This window comes from Phaethon aethereus (assembly GCF_964289735.1).
Source record: "Phaethon aethereus genome assembly, chromosome: 2".
Classification (NCBI taxonomy): domain Eukaryota; kingdom Metazoa; phylum Chordata; class Aves; order Phaethontiformes; family Phaethontidae; genus Phaethon; species Phaethon aethereus.
In genome coordinates, this window is record NC_138582.1 from 119,466,713 (window position 1) to 119,493,169 (window position 26,457).

The 26,457-nt window shown below is 41.4% G+C and overlaps 1 protein-coding gene across 1 annotated transcript; it reads left to right on the plus strand.

Moving 5' to 3' along the window:
• DCLK3 (doublecortin like kinase 3) lies at window positions 1-26,457 on the plus strand (the record flags this gene model as incomplete). The annotated part of the gene is made up of 5 exons (XM_081996971.1): window positions 1-70; window positions 14,769-16,657; window positions 24,187-24,319; window positions 25,225-25,392; window positions 26,261-26,457. The coding sequence occupies 5 exons, from the start codon at window positions 1-3 to the stop codon at window positions 26,455-26,457; spliced, it is 2,457 nt and encodes an 818-aa protein (XP_081853097.1).

Genomic DNA, 26,457 nt, shown 5'->3' on the forward strand with positions numbered 1-26,457 from the left:
ATGCCGGCCGCCGCGCCGCCCCCGCTGCACCCCGCGGCGAGCTCCTGCTGTCCCTACGGCCACTGCGCAGGTGAGTGCCCTCTTCCCCCGATCCAGCCCTCCCGGGGGACAGCCTCTGCGCCCCGTCACCGGCTCCCCTGCCCGGCAGGTGGCCGGTTGGGCGGGGGGGTCCTTTTAGGAGGCGGGGGGCGAGCTGGGGACGTCACGCCCCGGTTCCGGGGGGCGTGAGGCGGCTCCGGCTGCGGTTAAGCTTCCCCCGCCCCGGGTCCTTGCGGGTCTGTGGGGTTGCGGTGAGCCGGGGGGAGCTCTTGGCGGCGTGAGAGGGACGGAGGAAGGAGCGATTCCCGCTTGGCGGTGGGATTGAGGCGAGGGCTTTGGGAGGGAAGGAAGGCTTTTAAAAAAGGGTGTCCCCAAAAGTGCGGAGTTGGGGTGGTTATTCCACCCTGCTCCTTCAGTTATTTTTATTTTTGATTAAAAAGAAGCCTCCTTCCCCCCCCCGCCCCCCGATTTGTATCGTAGTGGAAATTAATGAAGTGTATTCGTTGCACAGCCTTTGGGAAGTGGAACGAGAGGCTGCTGCTTCCCACAGGGGGGCTGGGGGTCAGGCTACCTGTCCCCCCTTTTCCCAGGCTGAGGGGCCGCCCCGGCAGCCGTGCGAGGTAGAAGAGCAAGCTTTGAAGCCTGAATGGGAACTCAGGGTTTACTATCCTGAAAGGCACGCACCGTGTCTATCTGTACAGCAATACAAATTGAAGACTGGAAGTAACTCGTACTCTTAATAATCACTGTGAGTATGCTTCGCTTGGAAGAGATGCTCATGGGCTGCTCAGAGAGCACCGATGCTCTGCAAAAAAAAGTAAATAGCGAGCGAGGTAAAGATTTTAAGTTGTTGCACAACTGGGTGTTGAAAACACACTTAAAGGTTGTGATTTTTCTCTCAGCTGGGAAGTTACCACAAGCTGGAGCTACGCGGGTTACAGGCACGGGCTGAAAGGGTGAGGAGGGCTGTTGTCATATGTGGATGCTGTGACATCTGGTAGCCAAACCTCTCTGGGGAAGAATCCGGCTGTGCCCTTGTATCCCCTGACTTCTGTAGTTACCTCACTTATGTTTGCTCCTATTTAATAACAGAACAGATATTTATAGGAAAACTATTCCATAACTTTTCACTGCACAGTGTTATTTTCTGCCTTTCTTGGGGGATGTTGAGTACACAATGTCAGCAGGACTGGACCGGCCACTGGTTTGAGCTAATGGAACAGTTTTCAGGTTGTGAGGCAGTGTGTTTGGAAAAAAACTCATAAAGTGAAACTTTTGCTGTACTGTGTACTGAAAGGTTTCATTTAAAAAAAACAAACAAACCCTCTCAACAGTATAACAAAATTCTGGCTTCTTCCTCTGAGCATTTAGATTGCAACCTGTGTGAGGGGATAATCTAAGAGTTTATCACCAAACCTGATAGTTCATCATGCATGCTTTTGCTACTAGCTTTATATAGAAATGAAAATGTACGTATATGCACGTTTGCATACACCTTTGTCTTCCCACCTCCTTGTCTCGCATTTCTTTAGCCCCCCTTTTTCCTCTTGACACTTCCTGTGTTTTCTGTATGGTCTAAATGCAGTTTTGACTCTTTGAAATGTTGAAAACCAGAACAGAGTTCCAAAACTGCCATCAAGTGAAACCAAGCTTACAAAACATATTACAGCTACTTTAGGTAGTAGAAGTGCAGTTATTATAGCAACTCTGTTAATGCTCTCCTCAAGAGGTGGTTGCATTTTATATCTCAGGAAGCTGTCCTGTGGCTTTCTGGATAATACTGATCCTGCAGAGTTAGAGTCTCTTTCTTGTAGGATTGCCTGAAATGGCATTACTTTTTCCACGAAAATTTCTGTAGGTTGTTAGGACACATCAGCAGAGAGCTAGCTTCTGTTAAACCTCCATCTGTGGTTCATTAACCTGAATTGGTTAATTGGACTTAAACTGTCAGCAAAGATAAGATAACTGGGTTTTAATTCAAGATACTGGCTCACCAAGCCTCTGAATTTGAGATGTGCTAAAGTTATCTTGTCTTTATTGTTTTGTTTTTTTTAATATTCAAGTTAATTAACTTGGGCATGCTAACCTGAGTCTTGAATGTATCTTTATCTGGTAGTGTCACTATATACGCTTTGTATCTGTCTGCACTGCTGCTTTTTCTAGTCATGTTCTGCAGAGCTTCACAATTTTGGCATCTGCGTGACTTTCAGCATGTGGTGACTAAGGGAAGTTGTGTGGGATTCATTTCCCCATTTCTAAGATTACTTAGCTTAATTTGTTTTCTGCAGAAACGTCTGTAGTTTTATAGAAATTGGGGAAGCTGGTGGTCCTTCCTTCTTTTCTAACAGCTCTAGGGCGAATTGGGTTGGTGTCTGTCACTGCTTTTCCTCTTTGACTTGATGACTCCCAAACATTTAACAACGTTTGAAATGAGCGTTATATAGATTTTCTTGTAAATATAACTAGCATTATGGAGAGTTTAGCAGCCTCAGTTAGATCTGATCCAGATCTCACTGAAGGTAATGTGAATCTTTTAATTAGCTTCAGTGCAACTTGGATCAGAGCTGAAAAATGTAGTAGATGAAATAGGTGAATGTGACACTTCTTTTTTTAACAGTATACTATTTTCCAGGTTTTTCTAATTTTCAGGATATGGGTTCTGTCCTTTTGGATACTGGAAACAATGAAAAAAGGAAGGGGAGCTACTGCCTCCAGTGGTTCTAATATAAATTTGGAGTTTTGGTAATGCTTGCAAATTGTTCATCTTACCTAGCAGTAGTTTGCCTTCACTGCAAATGAATCAGGCACGTTTACCATCTTCCCTCTGTTGCTAGTATAGTTTATTCAGTCTAATTATTGTAAGAATGCAAAACAATTATTTATGTCATGTATTGTTAGAAGAAGCTCTCGATAATCATTATGAAAACACCATCTCCCACTCAATGAGTGTTGCTAGTCTGTGCATATAGTCCAATTTTTTTGTTTTTCTTGTCACCCCAAATAATGTAGTTAACGGAAATGCTGAGAAATGTCTGGTGGTGTGAAAATCCTGATATTTCTGCTTTGTCATTGTGCTTTTAAGTCTAATTAGCACTGGCTTAGAGTTTTGCCTGAGAAACCCATTTTCTTTTATAAGTTGTGCAAAACAATTTATTTTAGAATGTTGACTTATATGTTAAAGTCTTTTTTGAAAAAGTGGTTCTGTAATAATGGGGTTGGGAATTCTACATTTATATGTGAGTTAACCTCTCCAAAATGTGCTAAATTTCCAAAGAAAACTTCTGGGTAATTGCCCCTTTTGCAAAACAGATGGAGAATCAAACTCTGGCTGGGTCTTTCCTTTAGTTATGCAATAAAGTTATTGGTAATAAAAGATCGGGAAGCCTAATTAAACCCTCGGTGATACCTCTGCAAGCTCTCTTATTTTCACTGGGTTTGCTCAGTTGCAACCAATTAGTCATCAAGCTGAGATTTAGGAAGCAATGCAAATAAAATCTCCCACAAGAAGAAACAGAATCCTGTTCCTTTGACTGAGGCAACGTTGGCTAACAGGATTAAAAAGCAGTGAAAGCTTACTTTGTGATGAAACATGAATAATTAATTTGAAATATATAGTAGTTCAGGAGTTAAGAGCATCAATATGAAAGTGAAACTCCCTGTACACTGAGCCTTGAGAAGCACACAGAGGGCTTTGCCAGATGAATCCTGGCAAATATTGCAATGTGTAAGTTGTTTTTGTTTCCCTCTGTCAGTTCTGTCCCTCTCCTGAAAGGTTCTTGATGGAAGGTCCTGGACTGCATAGCTCACTTCCCTGGTTACTGGGGCAGACCCTAGAGCTGTCAAACTGCAGAAAGCAGCCATGGCTGTTCCCAATAAGATACACAGCCTGTCATCTTTGAAAGAAATTAAATAAATGAGCAGTTTCATAATATTCTTTTTTTGGTTTTATGCAGGGTAACAAGTTAAACTGAGCCTCACACCTCCAAAGGCACTGATTCATTTCACGTGCAGTCTTACATTTCACTTAGTCTTTACAGATCATGCATCTGTATACTTCTTTAAAGGGCTTTCTTTTTAATTTGCTACCCTTAAAATGTCAGAAAGAAGATAATAAAAGTGGGGTTCTGCTCTTAAAAAAAAAAAATATATTATGGCACTTGTGACTCATTACCAGACTACATGAAATCTTTACCTTCATCTGCTGCTCTGGGTGTGATTCAGCTGAGTTTAACACTAACACATGGCAATAGCCATCTGTGTTTGCTGTAAATATTTTATTTTTTAATTACAAATGGCTTGATTTAGAAAATCTTAAACTGTACAGTGGTGTGGCTGTGGGCCTGCAGGGGAAGGAGGCAAGTGCCTGGGAAGGTAATTTTTGCCTAGGCACTGTTGCTAGTTTGGAAAAGGGAGCATGAGGTAGAGAGAGCAAAGCAGGCTGCCCTGCAGCAGGCTGGGCCCCGCTGCTCCATCCTGGGGGGAGCTGGGCAGGGGAGCGCTGGGGCAGGCTGCAAAGGGGCTCTGTACATTTAGTGAAGGAGAAGTGTGGGGGAGAGGCAAAGAAAACCCTGAGCTGATCTTTGAGGAGAAAGAAGGAAAGGTGGCTGCTAAATGTCATTTATCCCTCACGGTTCTCATACAGTAAATATGGTCACATGTTGCTGCATGCTGAGCCTCCTACATGCATTTCACTGCAGGATGGCACCCACACTGGGGGTGACACAAAGGCACTATCCGTCCTCAGAATGGAAAAATCCAGAGTTCATCTAGCCATTGTGAGGGATCCGATATGGGCGTTTCTCAGACTCTCTCCCTCAGATGAAGTCCAGCCAGCTGCAAGGTTTTCCACCGAGGCTGTCCCTCCAGACAGTCTTTCCCATCTTAGGAACTCCTTTGCTACAACATCTGCCTGCTTTTTAGCTGCTCTGGTACTCCTTGCCCTCTAGGATCTCCGATAAACTCAGAGGTCTATGTCGCAAAACTGGCAGTGAAAAGGGAGGGAGAGAAATGGGCAGGGAGAAGGGAGTGGAGTCCGTTCTTTCTTTCTCGAGTGAAAGGCTGGGGAAGGATGAGAATGGCCATTTATGGGACTGAAAGATTTGGAGATCTCTAGTTTCCAGTTTGCACGACATTATGGATGTTTGTTTTATTCTTAAAATAAAAAGCTTTTATTCTTAAAGTAAAAAGCAGATATGTTGAAGACATGGTGTGTGATGCAAAGTTTTGAAGTCTTCTTGCCTGCCCTTATGAGGGCAGGGAGTGGGTACAAAGGTGTGTGTCTCCCATACTCTTGCACTCTAGTAGTAGCCACTAAGGACATTTTCTTTCCTCGCAGCTGACACTTTGGCACTCACTTAATGGGAAAAGACATATTTGGCCTGGAGAAACTTTAGTTCTGTTGGTGATGTGTGGGAGCTAAGGAACCCAACTTGACACACAGCTGAGTTTGCAGGGCTGACAGTTAAAGGAAAAATAATATTGCATGAGAATTTAAGCATGCTTGATGTGAAATTGCGAAAGATAATGAACTCGGAATCCTGTCATACTAATTTTATAGGACCTTCTAGGGCTAAAACTGTATGTTTATGAGATAGACATATTATTCTGTTTTTTTTTTTCTTTTTGTAGATTAGCTCAAATTAGTTTTTCTTCACTGAATTTAGAATACTGCCTGAGCTGCTGAGTGATTTTAGTTTTTTATAAATTGGGTGAGACTGGGTCAGCGATTGATCTCCATTGCACTAGTGCAAATTTGACATGTATGTGCTGGCATGAGTATGACTGGAGATGCCCATTAGGGTAGCAGAAATGATTGTATAGAAATTAAACTGATTCTTTTTTTTTTTTTTTCATTGTGACTGTATTAAAACTGTTCTTGGAGGATTCCAGTTGATGTTCAATATTTTAAATATTGCTTATAGTTTTGTTTTCCTTGTGCACTAGTAGCTAATGCAGATACAAATTTGTGCAAATACCATGATGAGTTAATTTTTTTTATGCAATTGGATAAAACACACTTTTGTCTTCTAAAAATACTTAATTGTGCTTATTTTGTTTGGTTTAGTAAACCATGGTTATAAAACCATATGATTTACAGTAATATTTTATTGCGTAGTATATTTTATAACTGTCTTACTATCAAGTGTATTCTGAACATATATGACTTGTTCAAGGTATTAAAAAAAATATATTTCTATGAGGCTAGTTACTTATAATCTAACGTTATTCAGGTTACAAAGTCAAGCCTTTGACTATTGATTAGCAGTGCTGTCCCCACAACCCCTGTTCCTGTGCATTAAGATATAAACATTAATTATACTATCAGATGCTGCTTTTTTCCCCCCAGGGTCTCTGGCTCCATCAGTGCATATGATGGACGAAGCTTACCTAATGAGCATCTACTTACTGTGTACCCTGGCTGTTTGTGCCTTTCACTGCACGCTTTTTTAACCCTGCTGTTAATGCAGGCTTATTACCTTGTAGGCTTTTCTGCCATGGTTATTGCTACAGCAACAAACATGGATTAGCATCTCTGTGATACCTGTAAAGAGAGGGCGTGAACTGCATTCAGTGGGAGTCAAGGTGCAAGAAATAAAGTCAAAAGTACTTTAATCTGGGGAAGAATGCAACTTGAGATGCCCAGGTCCTGAATTTTGGGATGATTTAGCATTATCTGTGTGTTGTGTCTGAAGTACCTCTTCCAGTATATTCTCTTGCAGCTGTGAGCACTGAGCAGGTTTCCGGATCAGGTCTCAGGATATTGTTTTGGCCACCAGAATGTAAACCTCTCTGAGAAATCTAGATTAAGTTGATTACTTTGAAACTCAATGGAATTGGTTGAGACAAAATCCAGTTCTTCAGGGCTGCACTCCCTTATGCAGAGAAACTATTCTTCTTCTTGTATTCTTTCACGACACACTTTTCAGCTCTTCTATTTGCAGAAGTTAAGGTCTCTACGGACAACAGATTTTTTTTTTTTTTTTTTTTTTTTACGTCACAGTCCTGATTCCAGTTTGTCTGTAAAAGAGGATCCACTGTACCCTGGCGTAGACATAGGAAAACTGTATGCACTTCTAAACTATCTCATATGCAAGGAAGAGGTGTATTCAAGTCAGGCTGACAACTTTAATTTTGTCCTACCTTAATGATGACGTTGGTAATGTTCTCTTAATATAGTCACCTGTTTCTGTGCATGTAGTTTATCCAGTTCTTTAAAAAACCAAAAAAAACCAAGGTGAACTAATATGGTGACAACAAAAGCACGTAGATGTCCTTTACGAAGAACTGCAAAGGAACAGATCATGTGAGGATAGTTCTGTTGCTGGTTCCCAGTCCTGTCCCTTTGCCTAAGTCCAGCATCTAACCTGACTTCCCAACCCCCTCTTATTCTCATCCTCACATTTTACTACTTCACTATTACAGTCTTCTCCTGCTTCCACTCTGTCAGCGAAGTTCATAGAAATTGCTATCAGCCAGTATCAAAGTTAATAGGAATTGCTGTCAGACAGTTCTAACTATGGCCCTATTTTGCTCCATTCCCCGCAGTCTGTCCCAGTCCCTCTTACAGCTTCTTTTCTCTTATCCTCACAGTCTAATTCTTCACTAGGCTTCCTTTTTCAGTTTCAGTGTCTGGCCCCGCTGCATGCGGGCTAGCTTCTGCACAGTGGTACCAGAAAAGCAATGTCCCTTCCAGTTCCCTTTCCTACTTGCAGCCCTCCTCTTTTCTCCTTGCAAGTTCCATCTCTTCTTCCCAGCTCCTACTGCATTGTGTCTCTCCTTGGCATTTCCCCAATCAACTTCCATTTTTAATCCCTTTGCTGTACCCTGTTTTATAAGAAGTTTCTAATCCTGCCTTTTCTGGGCCAGTTTGTCTTCCAAAACACACGGAAGGACAGAGTGACCTCCCGCCTTTTCCCTAGTCCTGTTCGTCTGTCTCTGTACATGTTTGTCTATAGTCTTAGTTTCCTTTGGTAGCAAAATCCTTGTAATCAATCCATGTTTTCTTTCATGTCTCCCTCTGACAAGCCATTTCCAGTCACCTTAATTTCCTTATTGAGTCTCAGTCTCTGTGTGGTGGGCCCAGCCACCTTTACTCAGTCCCAAACTTTTGATTCAACTGTTCAACTTCCACTTTTTCTTGTTAACATTACTGTCTCTGCCTGATAGCTGGTAGGGTTTTTGAAAGCATCTAGACACCGCGCTCCCACCAAAATGGCTTGCATAATACCTCTGCCCCATTTTCAGATGTTTTTTTCCTTCGTGATCTGCTCAGTCCGTTTTTGTCTGAATTAAACCACTTCTACACAGAAGAGCACCACAGGATTGCCAAGACGATGGAGAGACAAACTGTCTTCTCAGTTCTGGTGCTTGACCCTCCTCTAGCAGTTACTAAGTAGCTTTTACAGGGGAAAAGACGTTCTTGAAGCTTGGCTTGAAGCATGCTGGGGGTCCTCAAGGTCTGCCATACCTCTAAGCTGTGTGAGCCTTTTGAGCTTATGCTGGAACTATAGCTGTCCTGCTATGTTTGACACTTTCTTGATCCAGTCCTTGTGAAATTTGACTTTCTACTCAGGATTTTATCTGGACAAACTTGACACAGTGTGACTGCATTTTGTTGCTGCTGAAATAACCACCAGTCCTGACTCAAACAAAATCTCTGTCCTAAAATGTCCATGCTGTAAAGCATGGTGGGGAGGCAAGGATGGCTGGGAGGAAAGGAAAGAGAGAATGCTACATCTATGACTCTACTGGTGAATTTTTCTCTGAAGTGTTTCCAACAGTAGGGCTGTAAATAATGCCCATGTAAAATTTACTTGCTGTAAAAGGATGCCTGATATTTTATTTCCGTGTAACTAATTTAGTACATTGAGACTTGTCATACTACTACTTCGGTCTTGGGCACTAACAGTGTGCACTAGCCTTGAAAGTTGCAACATTTAATAATTTACAGCAAGAAGAGGAGATGAAGGTGGCATACTTCTAGAGGACTCATTGCATCCTGGAGCTGACTGCTGATCCACACAGGTAAACCTGTGTGAACTACATACTTGGCTGCTCTGAGTTAAAGGCCAGAGACATTTTTCACCCTCAAATACTTTGAGATACTTGTTGATACTTTGAATGAAATGTTTTGGGTTCCAATTAAGATTGATTTTTTTTCCCTATGGTCTTTATTTTGCATGCCCTCAGCAGGAATTGCTGGAGCTTAAGGAAAAAACAAACATTTTTAGTATTTTGTTTATGCTATATTGGGACCAAAATGTCAAAACAACTCCCAGATACACAATTTCTGTCATGTGCAACTTTACTTGCATGAATAATGCTGCTAACTTTTTGGGGAGTTCTCATGGCTGCTTTTGTAAGTGAAGGCTTTCATATTGATCCAAGGCCCTCTAAAGAAAATGCAGGGCTTAAATAACACAATTGTATTCACAGAAAGCAATGCCATAACTACATCCTATTTCAATGTTGCCTTCTGTTTTAAAATGTGTTGTAATACTCCTTGTAAAAATTCCACTGCAACCTGTGACTTTATAGCAAAATTAGCTGCTGGGTAAACCATTCCATTAATTACTAAAACTGTGGTCTCAAGCAGGAGAGCCAAGAAGAAATGCAAGATGAGTGGAAATATTTTAATTAACAAACAAAAACTTATAGACTGGTCAAGGGAAGGGATAAGTTTTGAAGGACAAAGGGTAGCAGTAAATTTTTAGTTGCAAGAATAGGTGACCTGTGGCAAATCCCATTACTCTGCTGTTGTAGATGGGGTAGCCAGGCAATTTCTTAAGATATTGTGGTGGGTTGACCCTGGCTGGACACCAGGTGCCAACCAAAGCTGCTCTGTCACTCCCCTCCTCAGCTGGACAGGGGAGAGAAAATATAACAAAAGGCTGGTGGGTCGAGATGAGGATGGGGAGAGATCACTCAGCAATTACTGTCACGGGCAAAACAGACTTGACTTGGGGAAGTTAGTTTAATTTATTGCCAATGAAATCAGAGTAGGATAATAAGAAATAAAAACTAAATCTTGAAACACCTTCCCCCCACCCCTCCCTTCTTCCCGGGATTAACTTTACTCTAAAATTCTCTTCCTCCTCCCCACTAAGTGGCACAGTGGGACGGGGAATGTGGGTTGTGGTCAGTTCATCACACATTGTCTCTGCTGCTCCTCCCTCCTCAAGGGGAGGCTCCTCACACTCTGCCCCTGCTCCACTGTGGGGTCCCTCCCATGGGAGACAGTCCTCCATGAACTTCTCCAACGTGAGTCCTTCCCACAGGCTGCAGTTCTTCACAAACTGCTCCAGCCTGGGTCCCTTCCATGGGGTGCCGTCCTTCAGGAACAGACTGCTCCAGCCTGGGTCCCCCGTGGGGTCACAAGTCCTGCCAGCAAACATGCTCCAGCCTGGGCTCCTCTCTGGGTGGGTCCATAGGTCCTGCCAGGAGCCTGCTCCACCACGGGCTTCCCACGGGGTCACAGCCTCCTTCGGGCATCCTCCTGCTCTGGTGTGGGGTCCTCCCCAGGCTGCAGGTGGAGATCTGCTCCAGCGTGGAGCTCCACAGGCTGCAGGGGGACAGCCTGCCTCACCATGGTCTTCGACACAGGCTGCAGGGGAATCTCTGTCTGGTGCCGGGAGCCCGCCCTGCCCCTCCTTCTGCACTGATCTGGGTGTCTGCAGAGGTGTTTCTCTCTCATATTCTCACTCTCTTCTCCAGCTGTAATTGCTGTGCCCCCTCTGCCCCCTTAACTCTGTTACCCTAGAGGCACCACCACTGTCGCTGATGGGCTCGGCCTTGGCCGAGTGGGTCTGTCTTGGAGCCGGCTGGCACTGGCTCTATCGGACACAGGGGAAGCTTCTAGCAGCTTCTCACAGAGGCCACCCCTGCAGCCCCCTGCTACTGAAACCTTGCCATGCAAACCCAATACAGATATAGATTGGCTGTAACTCTGTATACAGTTACAGTTCAGAACTTAAGTCTTCTGAATTCACTTTATTTTACTCCAGGTCCAGAGTATGAGCCAAAACCCTACAAGGAAAAGTTTTCTAGAGGAATTTTTATGCTTTCCCCCCTGTGCCTTCACCCCCACTCAGTGGGATTGACTGTGACTATCACAAACCATTTGTGAATTGGCTTTTAAAAATCAACCGCAGAAGCTGTGCTCCCTGCAGCAATGATTTTCTCTCCTGGGAGCGCTTGTGCTCTGGTCAGTAGGTGCTAAACTTCTTGTCCCTGCTCCCTCCCTGTTCAAGCCCCCAAATCCCTGCTTGTCCCATCCCCCTTGGTTCTCTAGGGTCTTGGTGTGATTGTTTACCCTACAGGACCATCATGTCTTCATCATTTGGAACTCTGTGTCACTCTGCGAGTCCCAGCTTTGTCTGTGCCCACGTGCACAGCTTCGGTGGGACGCATAGTGCCCTTGACCAGCCGTGCTGCCTTACCCCTGCCCTTCCACAGCAACAGTCCTCAGCAGCCCTCTTGGCCATGCTGCTCCCCTACGCTTTTCTGCCTTCGTAATCTTTGTATCATCCTATGTATTGCTACTTGGTGATACACAGCATATGTAGATAGATGTGTATATGGATAAAAACAGACAGATGCATACATGCATCCATCCATATTAACGTAAGAAATACAGGTATTTGATAACCTTAGCTTAGTAAGCTAAGTAAGACAGTAAAAGAAGAAGCACGTTTTATTCTCTGATGTATAATTTGCCAATACTCAGACTCATTGAAGTGTGTTTCTGATCCCACATCCGTCTTCCCACTGTCCCACTCATATATAAATATGGAAACAAGATTTTGAAGCAATATGAGTTGTAGCTACAGGATTTGTGTATGTGTGTGACCTTTGAAGGCTTTTTAGAAATGCTTGTTACTGCTTTTTTTTTTTACTGCACTTTTCTGACAGGTTGAGGCTGTCTTCATGTGTATCAGTTAAAATAAATATAACATAACTGAAAAATAACAGAAATTATGACTGAAATAGTTGTAACAGACAATTGAAATTATTTTTTTATTTTATGTAATATATAGTCATTGTGACCACTTTGGCAAAATTTCACACTTCCCCTTTTCTTAGCAAACAGTAGGAGTTTCCTTTGCGCATTGATTTAAGCATTCATGTAACTTCCTTTTTCATCTTAGAAAAATACACAATGTTATTCCTAAAATGATTATATATTAACTTGTGTCTCGTGTCAAACTGCTTTTGGCCAGATATTAAGCCAGGTTAAAAAGCACAAAAACACATTCCTAGATTGTTCTTAATTACATAAAACTGCTCTTATTCCATTAGTTACAGAATTAAAAAATAAACTTGGTTTCTGTCTAAAGCTTAGCCAATTTAGTGAAGAAAGGAAAAACATTATTGATGTTTGGGTAATTGAAACAATCAACAGTGCAGCCAGGCACTTAAAATGAATGGTTTGTAGAAAAGTGTGATAATAGCAGCGTAGCTGGGAGAAACATAACCTGTGGGAAAAGTCGTTATTAGTGCAGCATTGTTTTTATGTTGTACCAAGATTGTAAGCAGTAAAAATGTCACGCCCTGTTCCCATAAGCAAGGTAATGCTTTGATGACAGTGGGTGTACAAGAATCTGGAAATGTTAATTCAGAGGTTCAGCAGTTCCTGGTAACCAACATGTTCTGGAGTTGATTTAAATTTCAGAGAACTCTAATTACATCTGATTTTTTTTTTTCCCCCCCATTCACTGTAGGCTTTATTCTGGGTGCAATGTAAACATCTGATTGCTGAAAAATCGCTAGCACATATGTAGTCATCTTTTGATAACAAGAGATCATCCTTAAAAAGCAGAATGAAGACAGAAATAACTTGTACAACCACCAAGCGTTAGTCACACGTAGCTCTTATATAATGCTTACGTCTTCAATCAACGTGGTGGCAACTGGGCTTCTTTGAAATATTTATTTGGAGAAGAAGCATCTATCTCATTTTGCAGAGGAAGAAGCTGAAGACAAGAGTTAAGGGACATGCTGAGGGGCACATAGTGCTTAGCTGGTGAGAGTATTAAGACTAAGAAGTGTCCATCATCGCACATTGAACAAAGCCAACAGCAGGTTGGATGCGGTTTGTAGCAGTGTCTCCTCGTGTGCTTTCCCCACTCAACCCCTGGCATTTTGGATCTGCTATTTTTGAGGCAGAGCAAGTGAATGCTGCAGCACTTGTCATAGTTTTCCCATGTGTGTTTTTGATGTAGGTGAGGAGGTGTATTTCTTCTTCATGCTATTATGCCTTCATGAAAAGGATAAATAAAAATACATAGCTTTTTGGCAAAAGCCATTTTAAAAATGGCTTTTCAGCAGCTGAAAACGAAAATGTAGTAGGCTTAAGCTTGCCAGAACTCTCGAACACATGTGTTAACCCTAGCACCAAGAAAACACTCATATGTGCATATTTTCCTTTGTGGATTTGCCCACTGCACTGTCAGTATGTAATCATAGTCATGTATGAAAATGGGTGGGATTCTCTGGGAGAGAAGACATTTGTGTATGGGAATTTCCTTGTAATGGTTTGGTAATTATTCTGGCTGTTTTCTTTTGACTTGTTCCTGTTAGTTCATACATAGTGAATATTTGTTCCCAACTGAACTGCAAGACTATTAAATGGAGTTGGAAGCCCTCTGTGATCTCATTCTGAAAGTTTATTTCTTGAGGCTGAAAAGAATTGCATTGTAATCAAGTTTTAATAAGTATAAGAAATCAGAGTACTTTAAGGGGACATTTTTATTCTTACCTTATTGCTGTGTTTATAGACAGTGAATTAGGTTATAGCTTGGCTTCTCCCCAACCATGTGCTATGTTTTCCGTTCTTACTTTTCAGAATTACATGTAATGAATGGTGCTGTTTTCTTTGGTTGGTGTTCTAAGATGAAATAGCAGAGGGAAAATTGCTAATGTCCCTACAGGATACTCAGGACTTTGTGTGATTTTACATAATTTTTAGAATAAAGAAGTCAAATCAAAATATTGGAAACCAGGACCCCAATTATCAAACAAAACTAAGAAGGCCTTTCTTTAAGGGAAAAATTAAATTACATTACTATGAAATATACTATAAAATTGCTGTAAAAATATAGCAAAAGTAATACTTTTAAAAAAGAATCTCATTTACTTAATTTGTTATAGAAGTTTGGAAACTAAATTAGTGGTCCAGGGAGAGTGAAGAGGAGATCATTATTTATCAGAATATAAGGTTGCATACCCATAGCCATCTGGTAGCAATTTTAAAACAGAATTAATTAATTTCTTTTACCTTATGCAATGTAATTGTGGAACTTGTTGCCACAGGGTTTACAGAGGCCAAAATTGTAACTGGGTTCAGAAAGGGATTGAGTGAGTTCGTGGTAGGTAAATTCATAAGAGGATGCTAAACAATCTGGATGCAATCCTGGCACAAGTAACCCCATCTTTTTGAGGATTTCCTGAAGGTGGGAGGATTTAGGAGAAGGATCTATTTGTTTCCAATCTTACTATTTTTGAATAGCATTTCTCTGTCACAAAGTGCATTTACATTTTCTCACAAACTTGAAAATGTTTGTAGTTGCATGTATGTGGAGTTGGTCCTTACTGGCAAAGTTCTTTGTAAGCGTTGAATGCATGTACCCTTACTCTCCGAGGTGTCACGTGCACTGATATGTAGAAAGCTATTACTCAGAAAGATCTGGTGATGTAAAATGAATAATATGCCTACTCTTTGTTTGCTTTAGGACGCCAAGGCTTGGTTGACCATTCGTCACACAATGCAAGCTCAAAAATAAAAGAGAGGAAACTACGAGGGACTTGTCCTCCCATTGGTCGTGGAAACTGCGGAAAACCATGTTTGAGTGAAAGCAGTCATAGGTCCCCATTTTTTAATCCCCGGAACGCTTTTCACACAATACATTCAGAGCACAGTCCAGTGAAGCCAAGGATTATTACAGTGGTGAAACCTGGTGGACGCACACTCAGAAGGATAACTTTGCTTCTTAACAGGAGATCAGTTCAGACCTTTGAACAGCTGATGGCTGACATTTCAGAAGCTCTGGGATTTCCACGCTGGAAGAATGACCGTGTGAGAAAGCTTTACAATCTGAGAGGCAGAGAAATTCGAAGTGTTTCTGACTTCTTCAGGGAAGGTGATGCATTCATAGCTATGGGGAGGGAACCCCTCACTTTGAAGAACCTGGAAGTGGTATTACAAGAACTTTATCCTGAAAATCCTTATGCTGCCAGTGCTGCCATTCAGCAGAACGAGGAGCAGTCCCAAAAACTGAAGAGCAGACTGTATGACAAGACTTCAAAAGTGGACAGTGGCTTTGATGAGACAGAAATGACCAAGAACTGCAGTGATGGCATGCCTTCCAAACTGTTAGCTGGACATGAAGGAAAAAGTCAAGGCAAGACAAAGCAAGAAGCAAAAATGAGAAACAAAAAAAAGTGGACAAGAGAGAGCTGGGGTGGTGAACAAGGAGTGAAGCCTTCTAGAAAAAACAGAGAAAGTGAGAGGTACCTTAACCATGAGAGGAGTCCTGAGGACAGGTTAGAAGAGAGTTCAGAGGAGGTGGTGAGGTGTGAGAAGTGTGAACAGGAAAGGCAGGCCAGACAAAACTTACAAAGGGAAAGGCGGGCTGAGGCCTCATTTGAGAACAGAGACCTGAATACAGGTGCATGTCAGAGGTACCATGTAGAAAGAAATGCAAAAACCAGGAATTGCCAAAAATCTTCAGAAAGTTGTCTGCAAGATGAAGAAATTGGTTGGAAAGATAATGGCTGTAGGAGGATGTGGAAGCCCCTACATAGGAATGTTAATGAAGGGCTGGAGAAGCAAAAAAGGAGCATTGAGAAGGAGAGGGATGTGGAGAAACATGAAAACCATGGGAAGGAAGTAGTAAAAATCAAGAAGAATCCTGTAGAAGGGCTGCAGCTAACTCATGAAGCGAAGGAAGAGAATGGAAGTAGCTGTGTAATGAACCAAAGTGGTTGGCTAAAGAAAGACAGTCTGAGGGATGCTGAGAAGCTATCTAAAACACATAGGGAGGGCAGAGAGGGACAAAAACCTAAAGAGGAGGGTGCCAGAAGAGAGGGGAATATCACAAGTAGAGAGAGTGACATGGCGCGACGAGAAAAAACAGGGGAGCGCAGAGTGAATAAAGAAGAAAACAAGGCTCAGGGATTGGAAAACACAAGCCGGAGGCATGCCATTAAAAATAGAACTGATGTGGAAAAACACTATGAGATTGGCAGAACTATTGGGGATGGGAACTTTGCAGTGGTGAAGGAATGTCGCCACTGTGACTCCAATCAGATCTATGCCATGAAAATTGTTGATAAATCCAAGCTGAAGGGGAAAGAGGACATGATGGAAAGTGAAATTCTGATCATTAGGAGTCTTTCTCATCCCAATATAGTGAGCTTAATTGAAGTGTATGAGACAGAAGCTGAGATCTACCTAATCCTGGAGTATGTCCCAGGAGGGGACTTATTTGATGCAATCATAGAAAGTGTGAAGTTCACAGAGCATGATGCTGCTGTCATGATCACTGACCTGTGTGAAGCACTGGTTTATATTCACAGCAAGAACATTGTCCACAGGGACCTCAAACCAGAGAATCTTTTGGTAGGTATTGGCAAACACATTGCATATGTGCAGGAGTTGAATTTATTTTCCTTTTAGTTACGGATCTTTGAATATTTTTAAGCAAATACTGTGCAGAGATAATGTGCTGTGGCAGGACTGTGTGGAAAAATGAGTACAATTTTGAAGTGAAATTACCGTTAGCGGTTACTTCATGTAAATCTGCTGTGCCTTGCAGGTAGCAGTGCTTGCAGATAGAAATTCAAACAAAAATTACCTGGTTTTCACGGGTAGTGAGCATTTGTATTTTTCTGGAAATTAAGCCTGTTACTTAGTGTCTGACTTTTAGGTATGCAACAATGAGATTTTTTTTTTGCATGAAGCAAGCACTGAATAATAAGGCATCTTCCTTGCAGACCAAAATTTATCAAAACTGCTAATTTAGCTTATTTATTTGGTGGACTTTTTGTCCACTGCAGTAAGACATCCTGCAAACTGCCATGCTAGTCCTCTATTGTAGTGATTTCTATCTTGTGACAGTTTATTTTCTTAGGAGCAAAAGTATAATGCAGTTGATTGAAATAATCTGACAGTAAAATGTGAGTGTTTTGGTGAAATACAACACTGAAGTTAGCTGGAATACTAATTTCATGACAAAGAGAAAAGTTCTTTTTTTCCATCACATTTCTGAGGCTACATTCTTTGCATCCAGCACTAAAGTCAATAGAGTTACTCACATGTGTGAATATGCATAGAAATGTTTGCAGTATTGACACTTGACAAGACACCCATTGTAGAACACTAACAGTAAGCAACTCTCCCTTGCTAATCATGTGTTACACTCTTGTACTAGGATTCCACATTTCCTGATAGATAGACACCAAATATTTGCCAGTCTCTAACAAATTGGATTTGATCTGCTGGTGGAAGATCATAGTTAGCCAGAAGAAAAGGTAATAGATTATTTAGTGCTATGTGCCATTCAGTTTTTTAAGGGAATTAATTTTGGGAAGAAATCAGTGTGAATTCCTGGAGAAATGCAGCAGCATAGCCTGTAGGACAAGCAGAGGTTGAACAAGGCTGGGCCTGAAAGGTTTGCTCCCAAACTTTTTGACGAACCATTAGTATCTATACTAGGTCCTGCTATGCATCCTGCTTAATCTGATGAAAATCCTTGGCATGTGGTATGTGCAAATAAAAGACGGTGAGTGCAAATGGCTGGTTTGCAGGAAGAAGTATGCATCTGGGCCCTGCCTTCATGCCTCGTTTTGCGGTTAGAACAAAACTTCACTTACAACTGCAGGGCTTTTTCCAGAAGCCGATTTTCCATTATGAACCAGGCTCTGCTCCTTCCTATTTGCTGAAACTAGTGCATGTGGAACACCTGAGACCAAGTGCTTCATTTCTCTCAATAATATGTAATCATCGCAGTGATGCAGGTAAGAAAAGAGAGGCATGATGCAGGTTCATTCTGGTTGTTTTCACATTTAGCTCACAGCACTGCAAAGCAGAGACTGCTTGGCAATGGCAAAGTTGTGTAGCACTGAAATAACCATGTTGCCCATTCTGACAGTCAGAAAATATTTTTCAAGGACAGACTGGCCCTCAGCCTACCTAAACAGTAGGTGTTTTGTCATACGAGAACAGTGTTACCCAAACACTATGGGAAAGAAGATTGTACGTGTCCCAATTTCACCTTGCTGCTAATTAGCTGTGAGTACCTGTATTAGGTATCATTTACTTAAAGCATCCTTTTGAAAAGTTAGTCTATTCAACAAGCCAAATGACTTTATAAGCTCTTGATAGTGTTGGGTAGCTCACATGCACCCAATAATAAGCACCTCTATAAATACAGGCCATTTAAGCAAGTTTTTGGCTTTTCTGACTTTTTAATATGCTGCCTCTGACTCCTGAGAGTGACTGGAGCAGTAGCAGCAGAGTAGGAAGGAGAGCTGCCACTAATCTTAACATCAGCCAGTGCTGAACAGTAACGAACAGTACTGAAACAAATTTCATGGGGTCATCGGCTGTTGGTGGGTCAGCGGTTGGGGGCAGCCTTCTGGAGAGGAAGCACAATGCTGGAAGTGCTGGCATCCTGCAGGGTTGTCCTAGGTTGTGGGATACCTCTTGCTTTACTTCAGATTCCTACACTGCGGATGTTTAAGTCCGAATTAGTCTCCCTAGACTTTCTTTGTATGCAGAGGACAGAAATAGGTATGTACTTCTAGGCTGTTGACTTGTTTGTCCTGCTTTGGGGTTGTCTTTTGGTCAGGTGAATCTCGTCCTTTCTTCTTTGTCAACTGTTTTTCCCTAACCCTTTTCAGCAAATGGGAAATGGAAGAGAAAAGATCCTTGGTCTGTTTTACTAAGGAAATGCATTTGTCTACTGTAAACCTGCTTTGTGTGAGAATCTAACTCTGTTCCTAATGACTTTGGAACCTCGTGGCTAATTTCTATCAGTGTTGACAGAGAAACAGCAAACTGGGGAAAAAAAATATGTCCATAAGTTTCATGGAAATAGGCAGCTGGGGAAAGAAGGGAAACTGTTTCCGTCCCTACAGAGGAAAAGGTGGAAATACACTTCGATAACTAGTGAATTGTAAAAATTATTGACACAGGAGAGAGTTGGAAACCTGGTTTAATTATTCATTAATTATTAGTTCACCGCACTACTGTTCCTCTTACGGAACTGTCTTCTAGTTATAAACTTCTGTAACAGTCCACCATCATCCTTTCTTGTTTTCCCCCTCTCTCTTTCACTACAGTGTCTGCCCACAATGATCAGACTCCTTGCAGCATAGCTGTCAGGCAGAAGGGTGGTGACTTGCGCTACAAAAACAAAATCTGTTTGACAGCTGGTGTGAAGACAGCTGCTCCGACTCCCTCTCATCTGCTAGCAGAATCACCTCATTTAGGACTAGGTGTTCAGCAAGAAAACCTTTGCTACCAAGGATGAGCAATGTGTTGTATTTGGTCCCACAAAAGAAGCCAGTCGCTACTTTAATGCTACCTGGAGGAACAGAATTTGCTGGCAAGATTCTTAGCTAAGGGACTGTTTAATTCTGCAGGTGCTGGCATTTCTTGACTTGTGGGTGAGAAGTTAATTTTGAAGTGTAGTGGTGTCTTTCCAGGTTATAGCTGTAAAAGACCCAAAGCCACATCCTTGTCCCCTTTTGTGTGTGTGCGTATGTATTTATGATTGTAAACTCACCTCCTTGTACACTTCCCAAACAAGCTAATGTGGTAATTGTTTAACAGTCAGCTTTATAAATAATGTAAGTGTTATAGCTTTTTATGCATTAGAGTTTTTTTCCTTTCCCCCCTCTTTTTCTCTCTCAAGTTTTCATATATGTGTAAGAACTTCAAGTATAGCCTTTCTGTCCTTTAACTTCGCTTTTGTGACACTATTTACATATACTCAAAGCACTGTCAGAGATTTCTGAGTGCATTTGAATTAAAATCCTGTTTAGCTAGTTACCTGTCGAGAGCTTTTAGTATGATAAACCTACACAGGGAATTTTCTGTAAGATGTTTTATAGAGATTCTTCTAGCTAGCAGCAACGGATATCTGAAACTCAGATGTGTAAGTGGTGCTTTTTCTTTAGGTCTATCTAGTTCTAATATACAAAACGTCCCATGAGCTAGCTTGCTTTCATGATGTCTATGTGAAGAATCAGGAATCTGGGCTACCATATATATATGTGCATACAGAGAAACACCAATGCTATAAATCATCTTCTTAAATGCCCTGATGGATTTCACAAGGTAGATACGAAAACAAACAAGAGCATGAAGAGCTGGGAGTCATCAACAGACAGGAGAAAAGGAAAAGATCAACTTATCCCTTCTTTGAAGATGAACTTGACTTTGTATTAGCATATTATAATTTTCTGGGTGTATGGCTGGGATAGCTAGAAAACTTCAGACAATATTCCAATATCTTGCTATGGCATCTGCATTTGACAGAGTAGTGAGCAATTCTGACTGCCTTTAGTCCAAGACTAGCAGGTACTGGCTTCCCTTGCAGTTGAAGGACACAAGTACTTGTATTGCCTAAATTGGCTGTCTGTAGAAAGTGTGCTAGCACTTGTCTTCCATATCTTAACTAACTCAATAGGCAGGTAAGACAAGGCAACACTTTTAAATGGACTTTTGGAGTCATTCTTTGTAGTTTCAAATGCAGAAACAGTAATAGCTCTCTTTTAGGTGTCACAGTAAGGCTAGTATGTTCATCTAATGTTCATCTAATTTTTGCTTTGTTCTCACTGTTTCACAGAGCACATACTGTAGATGTCAGAGGCTAAAATTCTCTTGAGCAGGTTGTACATTTCTGTGATACTGCTATGAGTAAGTAGTCTGGCCTCCAGGAAAGAGTAAAAGCAACCTGAGAAGCTTTTATTTCTACAATGAAGCATATTTGCATGCTCAAGGTGATGCCAGGTGATGTAAAGGTAGACTGGAGAGTACAAGTTGGGGATGAAGGGGATGCTCACTCTGTCCGAGATGACTTTGAGTTGTTCTGAGCATAGTGTTAGTAAAGATGCTGAGGAGTTCTGGGATGAGGTTTTCAGGCGTGCTGATGGGTTACACGCTGTCTTTGAAATGATTGTCGCAAAGCTGTGAAAATATACCTATGGTGCATGCTGTTCCTACCTGTTCAGTTGTCAAATAAAATGAAAGCACAGTGTCTTTTTCCTGGAAGAACAGATGGTGCAGTGTTGCCACCTTGTGCTGTGATAAGAGATTAGGAGTCTGGTATCCTGTTAAAAGAAAAAGTACAACAGTGTATTTTACAAAGCAAGACATTTCCTGCTGATTTTGGGATTGGGATTAAAACCAGTGTGTTCTCTGCCCTCCCCACCCCCCTGCTGGCAAACATTTCAGTGTTATTTGTCTTAGTACAGTAGCGTGCAGGGTATTAGTTGAAATTCCACATGACATAATTTTCTTATATAATTTAAAAAGCTTTATTTATACAATAGGAAAATATATTCCTGTTCATATTTTCATAGCACATATAAAATTGAGCATGTAAATCGTGAGTTTTTGTAGCATTCTACCACTATTTCCCTATTGTTAGAATATAAATCATGTGGATAGGTGCTGCTCTAGAAAGTAACTGTTACCTTTGTAAGTTTGTAAATTTTTCATTTTTGTCAGCTGTTGTGTCCACAGCGCATCATGGCAAAAAATCGTCACGAAGTTGACTAATGTAATGGAGAAAATGAGCATGGCATTTTAGCTTTCTCTAGCATTTGTCTGAATGGTTGTAGTAAACTTTATTTTCAGTTTCATACTGAAAAATATTTTTTTCTTAGAAAAACAGAAAAAACCACAAAATGTTTTGCTTAATCAAAACTAGAAGAGTGCTTATATTTTTTTATAAAGAAGATAAAAGGGATTAGGCTATAATGTATTACTTTGCAAGGTGTATTTTCTCTTAAAAAAACAAAAAACTTTTTTCTTGATCAAAATTGAATGAATGGTTACAGTTTCTATAGAGATGATAATCAGGGATGAGTCAGCCGTAATATGTAGGAGAGCAACTTTTGTCCCATCTGTGCCCTTAGCTGTCTTGTTATAGAGACCATCTTGAATTTTTGCCTTTCTCAAGCACTGTGTGATGGCAAACTGCGGTGTTAAAGCATGGGGGTATACCTGTTGCATTATTCTCCAGTTTGTCCATTCAAAACCAGAGTCCAGATTTCCTTGGCTTTCTTGTAGACATTTTAGCTGCTGATCTGCTCTGCATAGTTCCAGAGACAGACCATTTTTCATTCCAAGCAAATCATTACATTTTTTTACCTCTTAAAGAATATTTGAATATCAGTCACCAGTATTAAGAATACTGATGTGTTTAATTATACTGCTACATTCTTCATGACTTTGCCACTGAATATAGAATCATAGAATAGTTTGGGTTGAAAGGGACCTTTTAAGGTCATCTAGTCCAACCACCCTGCAATGAGCAGGGACATCTTCAACTAAATCAGGTTGCTCAGAGTCCCATCCAACCTGACCTGGAATGCTTCCAGGGATGGGCCATCTGCCGCCTCTCTGGGCGACCTGTACCAATGTTTCACTACCCTCATGGTGAAAAATTTCTTCCTTATATCTCGCCTGAATCTGCCCTCTTTTAGTTTAAAACCATTACCCCTTGTCCTATCGCAACAGGCCCTGCTAAAAAGCCTGTCCCCATCTTTCTTAGAAGCCCCCTTTAAGTACTGGAAGGATGTAATAAGGTCTCCCTGGAGCCTTCTCTCCTCCAGGCTGAACAACCCCAACTCCCTTAGCTTGTCCTCATAGGAGAGAGGTGTTCCATACCCCTCATCGTTTTTGTGGCCCTCCTCTGGACCCACTCCAACAGGTCCATGTCTCCCCTGTGCTGAGGGCTCCAGAGCTGGACACAGGACTCCAGGTGGGGTCTCACCAGAGTGGAGCAGAGGGGCAGGATCACCTCCCTTGATCTGCTGGCCCCTCTTCTTTTGATGCAGCCCAGGATACGGTTGACCTTCTGGGCTGCAAGCGCACGTTGCTGTCTCATGTCCAGCTTTTCATCCACCAGCACCCCCAAGTCCTTCTCGGCAGGGCTGCTCTCGATCCCTTCATCCCCCCAGCCTGTATTGATACCGAGGGTTGCCCTGACCAAAGTGTAGGACCCTGCACTTGGCCTTGTTGAACTTCATGAGGTTCACATGGGCCCATTCCTCGAGCTTGTCCAGGTCTCTCTGGATGGCATCGCGTCTCTCAAGCTTGTCAACTGCAAAGTTGCTGAGGGTGCACTCGATCCCACTGTCTGTCATTGACATATTTTCTTTCTTAAAATGATGCTTCATTGACTGCATTACAAATTAATGCTAAAGACCCATGCAAACAAAATTAGAATGGGAAAAAGTGTTTTGATTACTTTCCAGGTAAATGTAAGAGGTGGGAACTGCTGAAAAGACGCATTTAGGAGGACATTCTGCATGGATCCATTTCTCCAACTCTTACTATGTGATGACTGTGACTCATTCATTTTCAGGGCAGCAGGTAGAGTAGCAGAGTAATTTGCAAAGAAAGTAAAGCTTTTGTTTGATTGTTTTGGGTTTATTTTTGTTAGACTGATATGATGGAGATGTGCTTTTCAAGTGACACTGTAAAGTCAGTAGCTTACCTGGGAATATTGCATTTAAGCATAAAGACACCCACAGCATTCTTCTTTGCTTTCCCCAGGGAAAAGAAGAGTTTACTTTCCCAAGAGTAAATAATAACATTTAATTGAGTCTTGGTTATTTTTTGTCTTCTTCTTTTTCAATTTCTTGGAAATTACAGTGTGCCAGAGTTTGTAGAACAAAATTTTCTTTTCCCTTTATTGCTTGTCCTCTTAAATATGCGCACCCTCTTAGTATGAGGAGGGGAAAAAACACTTTCTGAATACTGTTTATCAAAATACTGTTTCCGTTTCATGTTGCTTTACTTGAAGGCACTATTATTAGAACTTCCTCCTGTTTATTATTAACTACTTCCTTTCTGTTTTGCTGTCTTAAAATGCATGTGGACTAAATACATGTATTTTTCGTTGAGTATAGGTTCAGCATAATGCAGATAAATCTACTACACTGAAACTAGCAGATTTTGGCCTTGCAAAGCAGGTTACAAAACCCATATTTACTGTGTGTGGAACACCAACGTATGTTGCCCCTGAAATACTTGCTGAGAAGGGTGAGTGTATATATTTATAATTTGTCGTAAATCATACAATTATTCTGTCTAATCATGGAAATGTTCCAGAATGTTTCAACCTACTGATATGTCTTTGCAGGGTAGGAGGTTGGCTAGCAGCATAAGCTGTGAAAGGAAAGGAAACCTTTTAGCTTTTGACAAACACAAGCATGACATCAGTCATGTTTGCATTCTTAATGTCTGTAGTAATATAACACTGATTTCTAAGCAGACAAGTCGCAAAATATCATAGATCGTAATTGCTGAAGTGAGAAAATGAGCAAAAGTTCATGTTGCTACCTGAGGGTAGTCAGCCCCATTTCATGACTGTAACACAAATAACCTTCCAAGGCCCCTAATGATGCAAAAACATTGTGAACATGTATGTTAAACTTATGTAATAAGCTAAAACATGTTTTGCGTCAGAAGAAATTTTGGAGACTTCAAAAAGATTCAGACCAGAAAAGGAGTCAGTTTTGTTGATGACTCAAGCAAAGCTATTTCTGGTTTTTCTACTGTGGAGCTGGGTTGCACATCTCCAGTTATATCCAAATTCAATGGAAACTTGGCACTTTCTTCATGCTTTTTTGAAGGGAATCTGAGGAGGACTATTTTAGAACTATATGCTGTATTTTCTCAATTAGTCTCCAGTTGACACTGGCCTTGTGAGACAGTGTTTGTGAAACATGAGGCGCTTTGTAAGAGCTGTAGTTATTAACAGGCAGAGCAGCTCAGCTTGTAAGCATGGTGTACCAGCCACTTATTCTTCTGCTGACGTCATCTTTTTGAGAAACTGAGCAGAGCTGCTGTGTTTCCTGGAAAACAGAATGAAAAAGAAACAGTTCCCTACCAGTTGTGAGTTTTCGTTCTAAAACAAGACTTTTGGTTTGTCTTTTCTTCCTTAGGCTATGGGCTCGAAGTAGATATGTGGGCAGCTGGTGTGATCCTTTACATTCTGCTCTGTGGTTTTCCCCCTTTTCGCAGTCAGGAACGTGATCAAGAAGAGCTGTTTCAGATCATACAGCTGGGTCACTACGAGTTCCTTTCCCCATACTGGGACAATATTTCTGCAGGTAAGATTCAGCGTATATAGCAGATCTGAGAGTGACAGACTTCTTCCCTGGAGTTGTAAGAACTCCCTTTTGTTCAGGACAGTGAGCTCAATGAACTTGGAGGTATCTTACAGGTCTCTTTTGTGTGATTATGTGTTTGCTTTAAATGTGAATTTAGTCCTCTGGTAGTATAGATGGCTATGAATCTGAATATTAGGTGTGATTGATTTAATGGATTCCTCCCTTTTTGAGGCAAGAACAAGGTTTTTCCTCGCTTTGCTTATATGAATTGTCTGTGTAGAAAAAGATACCAAAATAATCTCCAGGGTTATATTAGATTGTAAAGATGTACGCAGAAATCTCAAAAGCTGAGAATGAAATACTTGCTCTGTAGAATACAGTGTGGATTTTCTATTGAGATCAATGGCGTCTGTGTGTTTCCCTTCTTGCAGAGTAGTACGGTGTCTTTTGTGCACTCTTCAAAATCAGAAACCCTAAAACCCCTGTCTCCCTATACACTCTTTTAAAGAATATGCTCAACAGCATTCTGTGACTTCTATGCTTCTTGAGGGATAAGATACCCAATGCTAATTCCTCTGAATCTGAACACTACCCTGATGCCTTCAGCATCCTTTCAAGATTAAATTCCGTTCACTTTCTCCTCTCTTTCTGAAGGGGAGAATGATATCAGTAAAAGGTATACTGGAGATTTAACACCTTCTGTCACTAGCTCTAAATCCAGTTATTAGAATATCTCCTGGGGGTAGTCACAAAAGTCATTATGGTAAAACTAATAAGAAAAAAGAAGGACGTTTTGTGTAGGTATAGCTGGCAGCATCATCACGTCACTGTTCTTTTCCCCTCTCTCCTTTCCTTTCTTTCATAATAGCAGCAAAAGACCTCATAACCAGGCTGTTGATAGTGGATCCCCAGAAGCGCTACACAGCACGACAAGTACTTCAGCACCCTTGGATCAGAACAGCTGGAAAAACTAACAGCAGAAATTTGCAGAGGGAAGTGACAATAAATATTGAGCGTCATTTCCGAGCCCAGCGCCGAAAGGAAGTTCCAGATGAGGACACATGA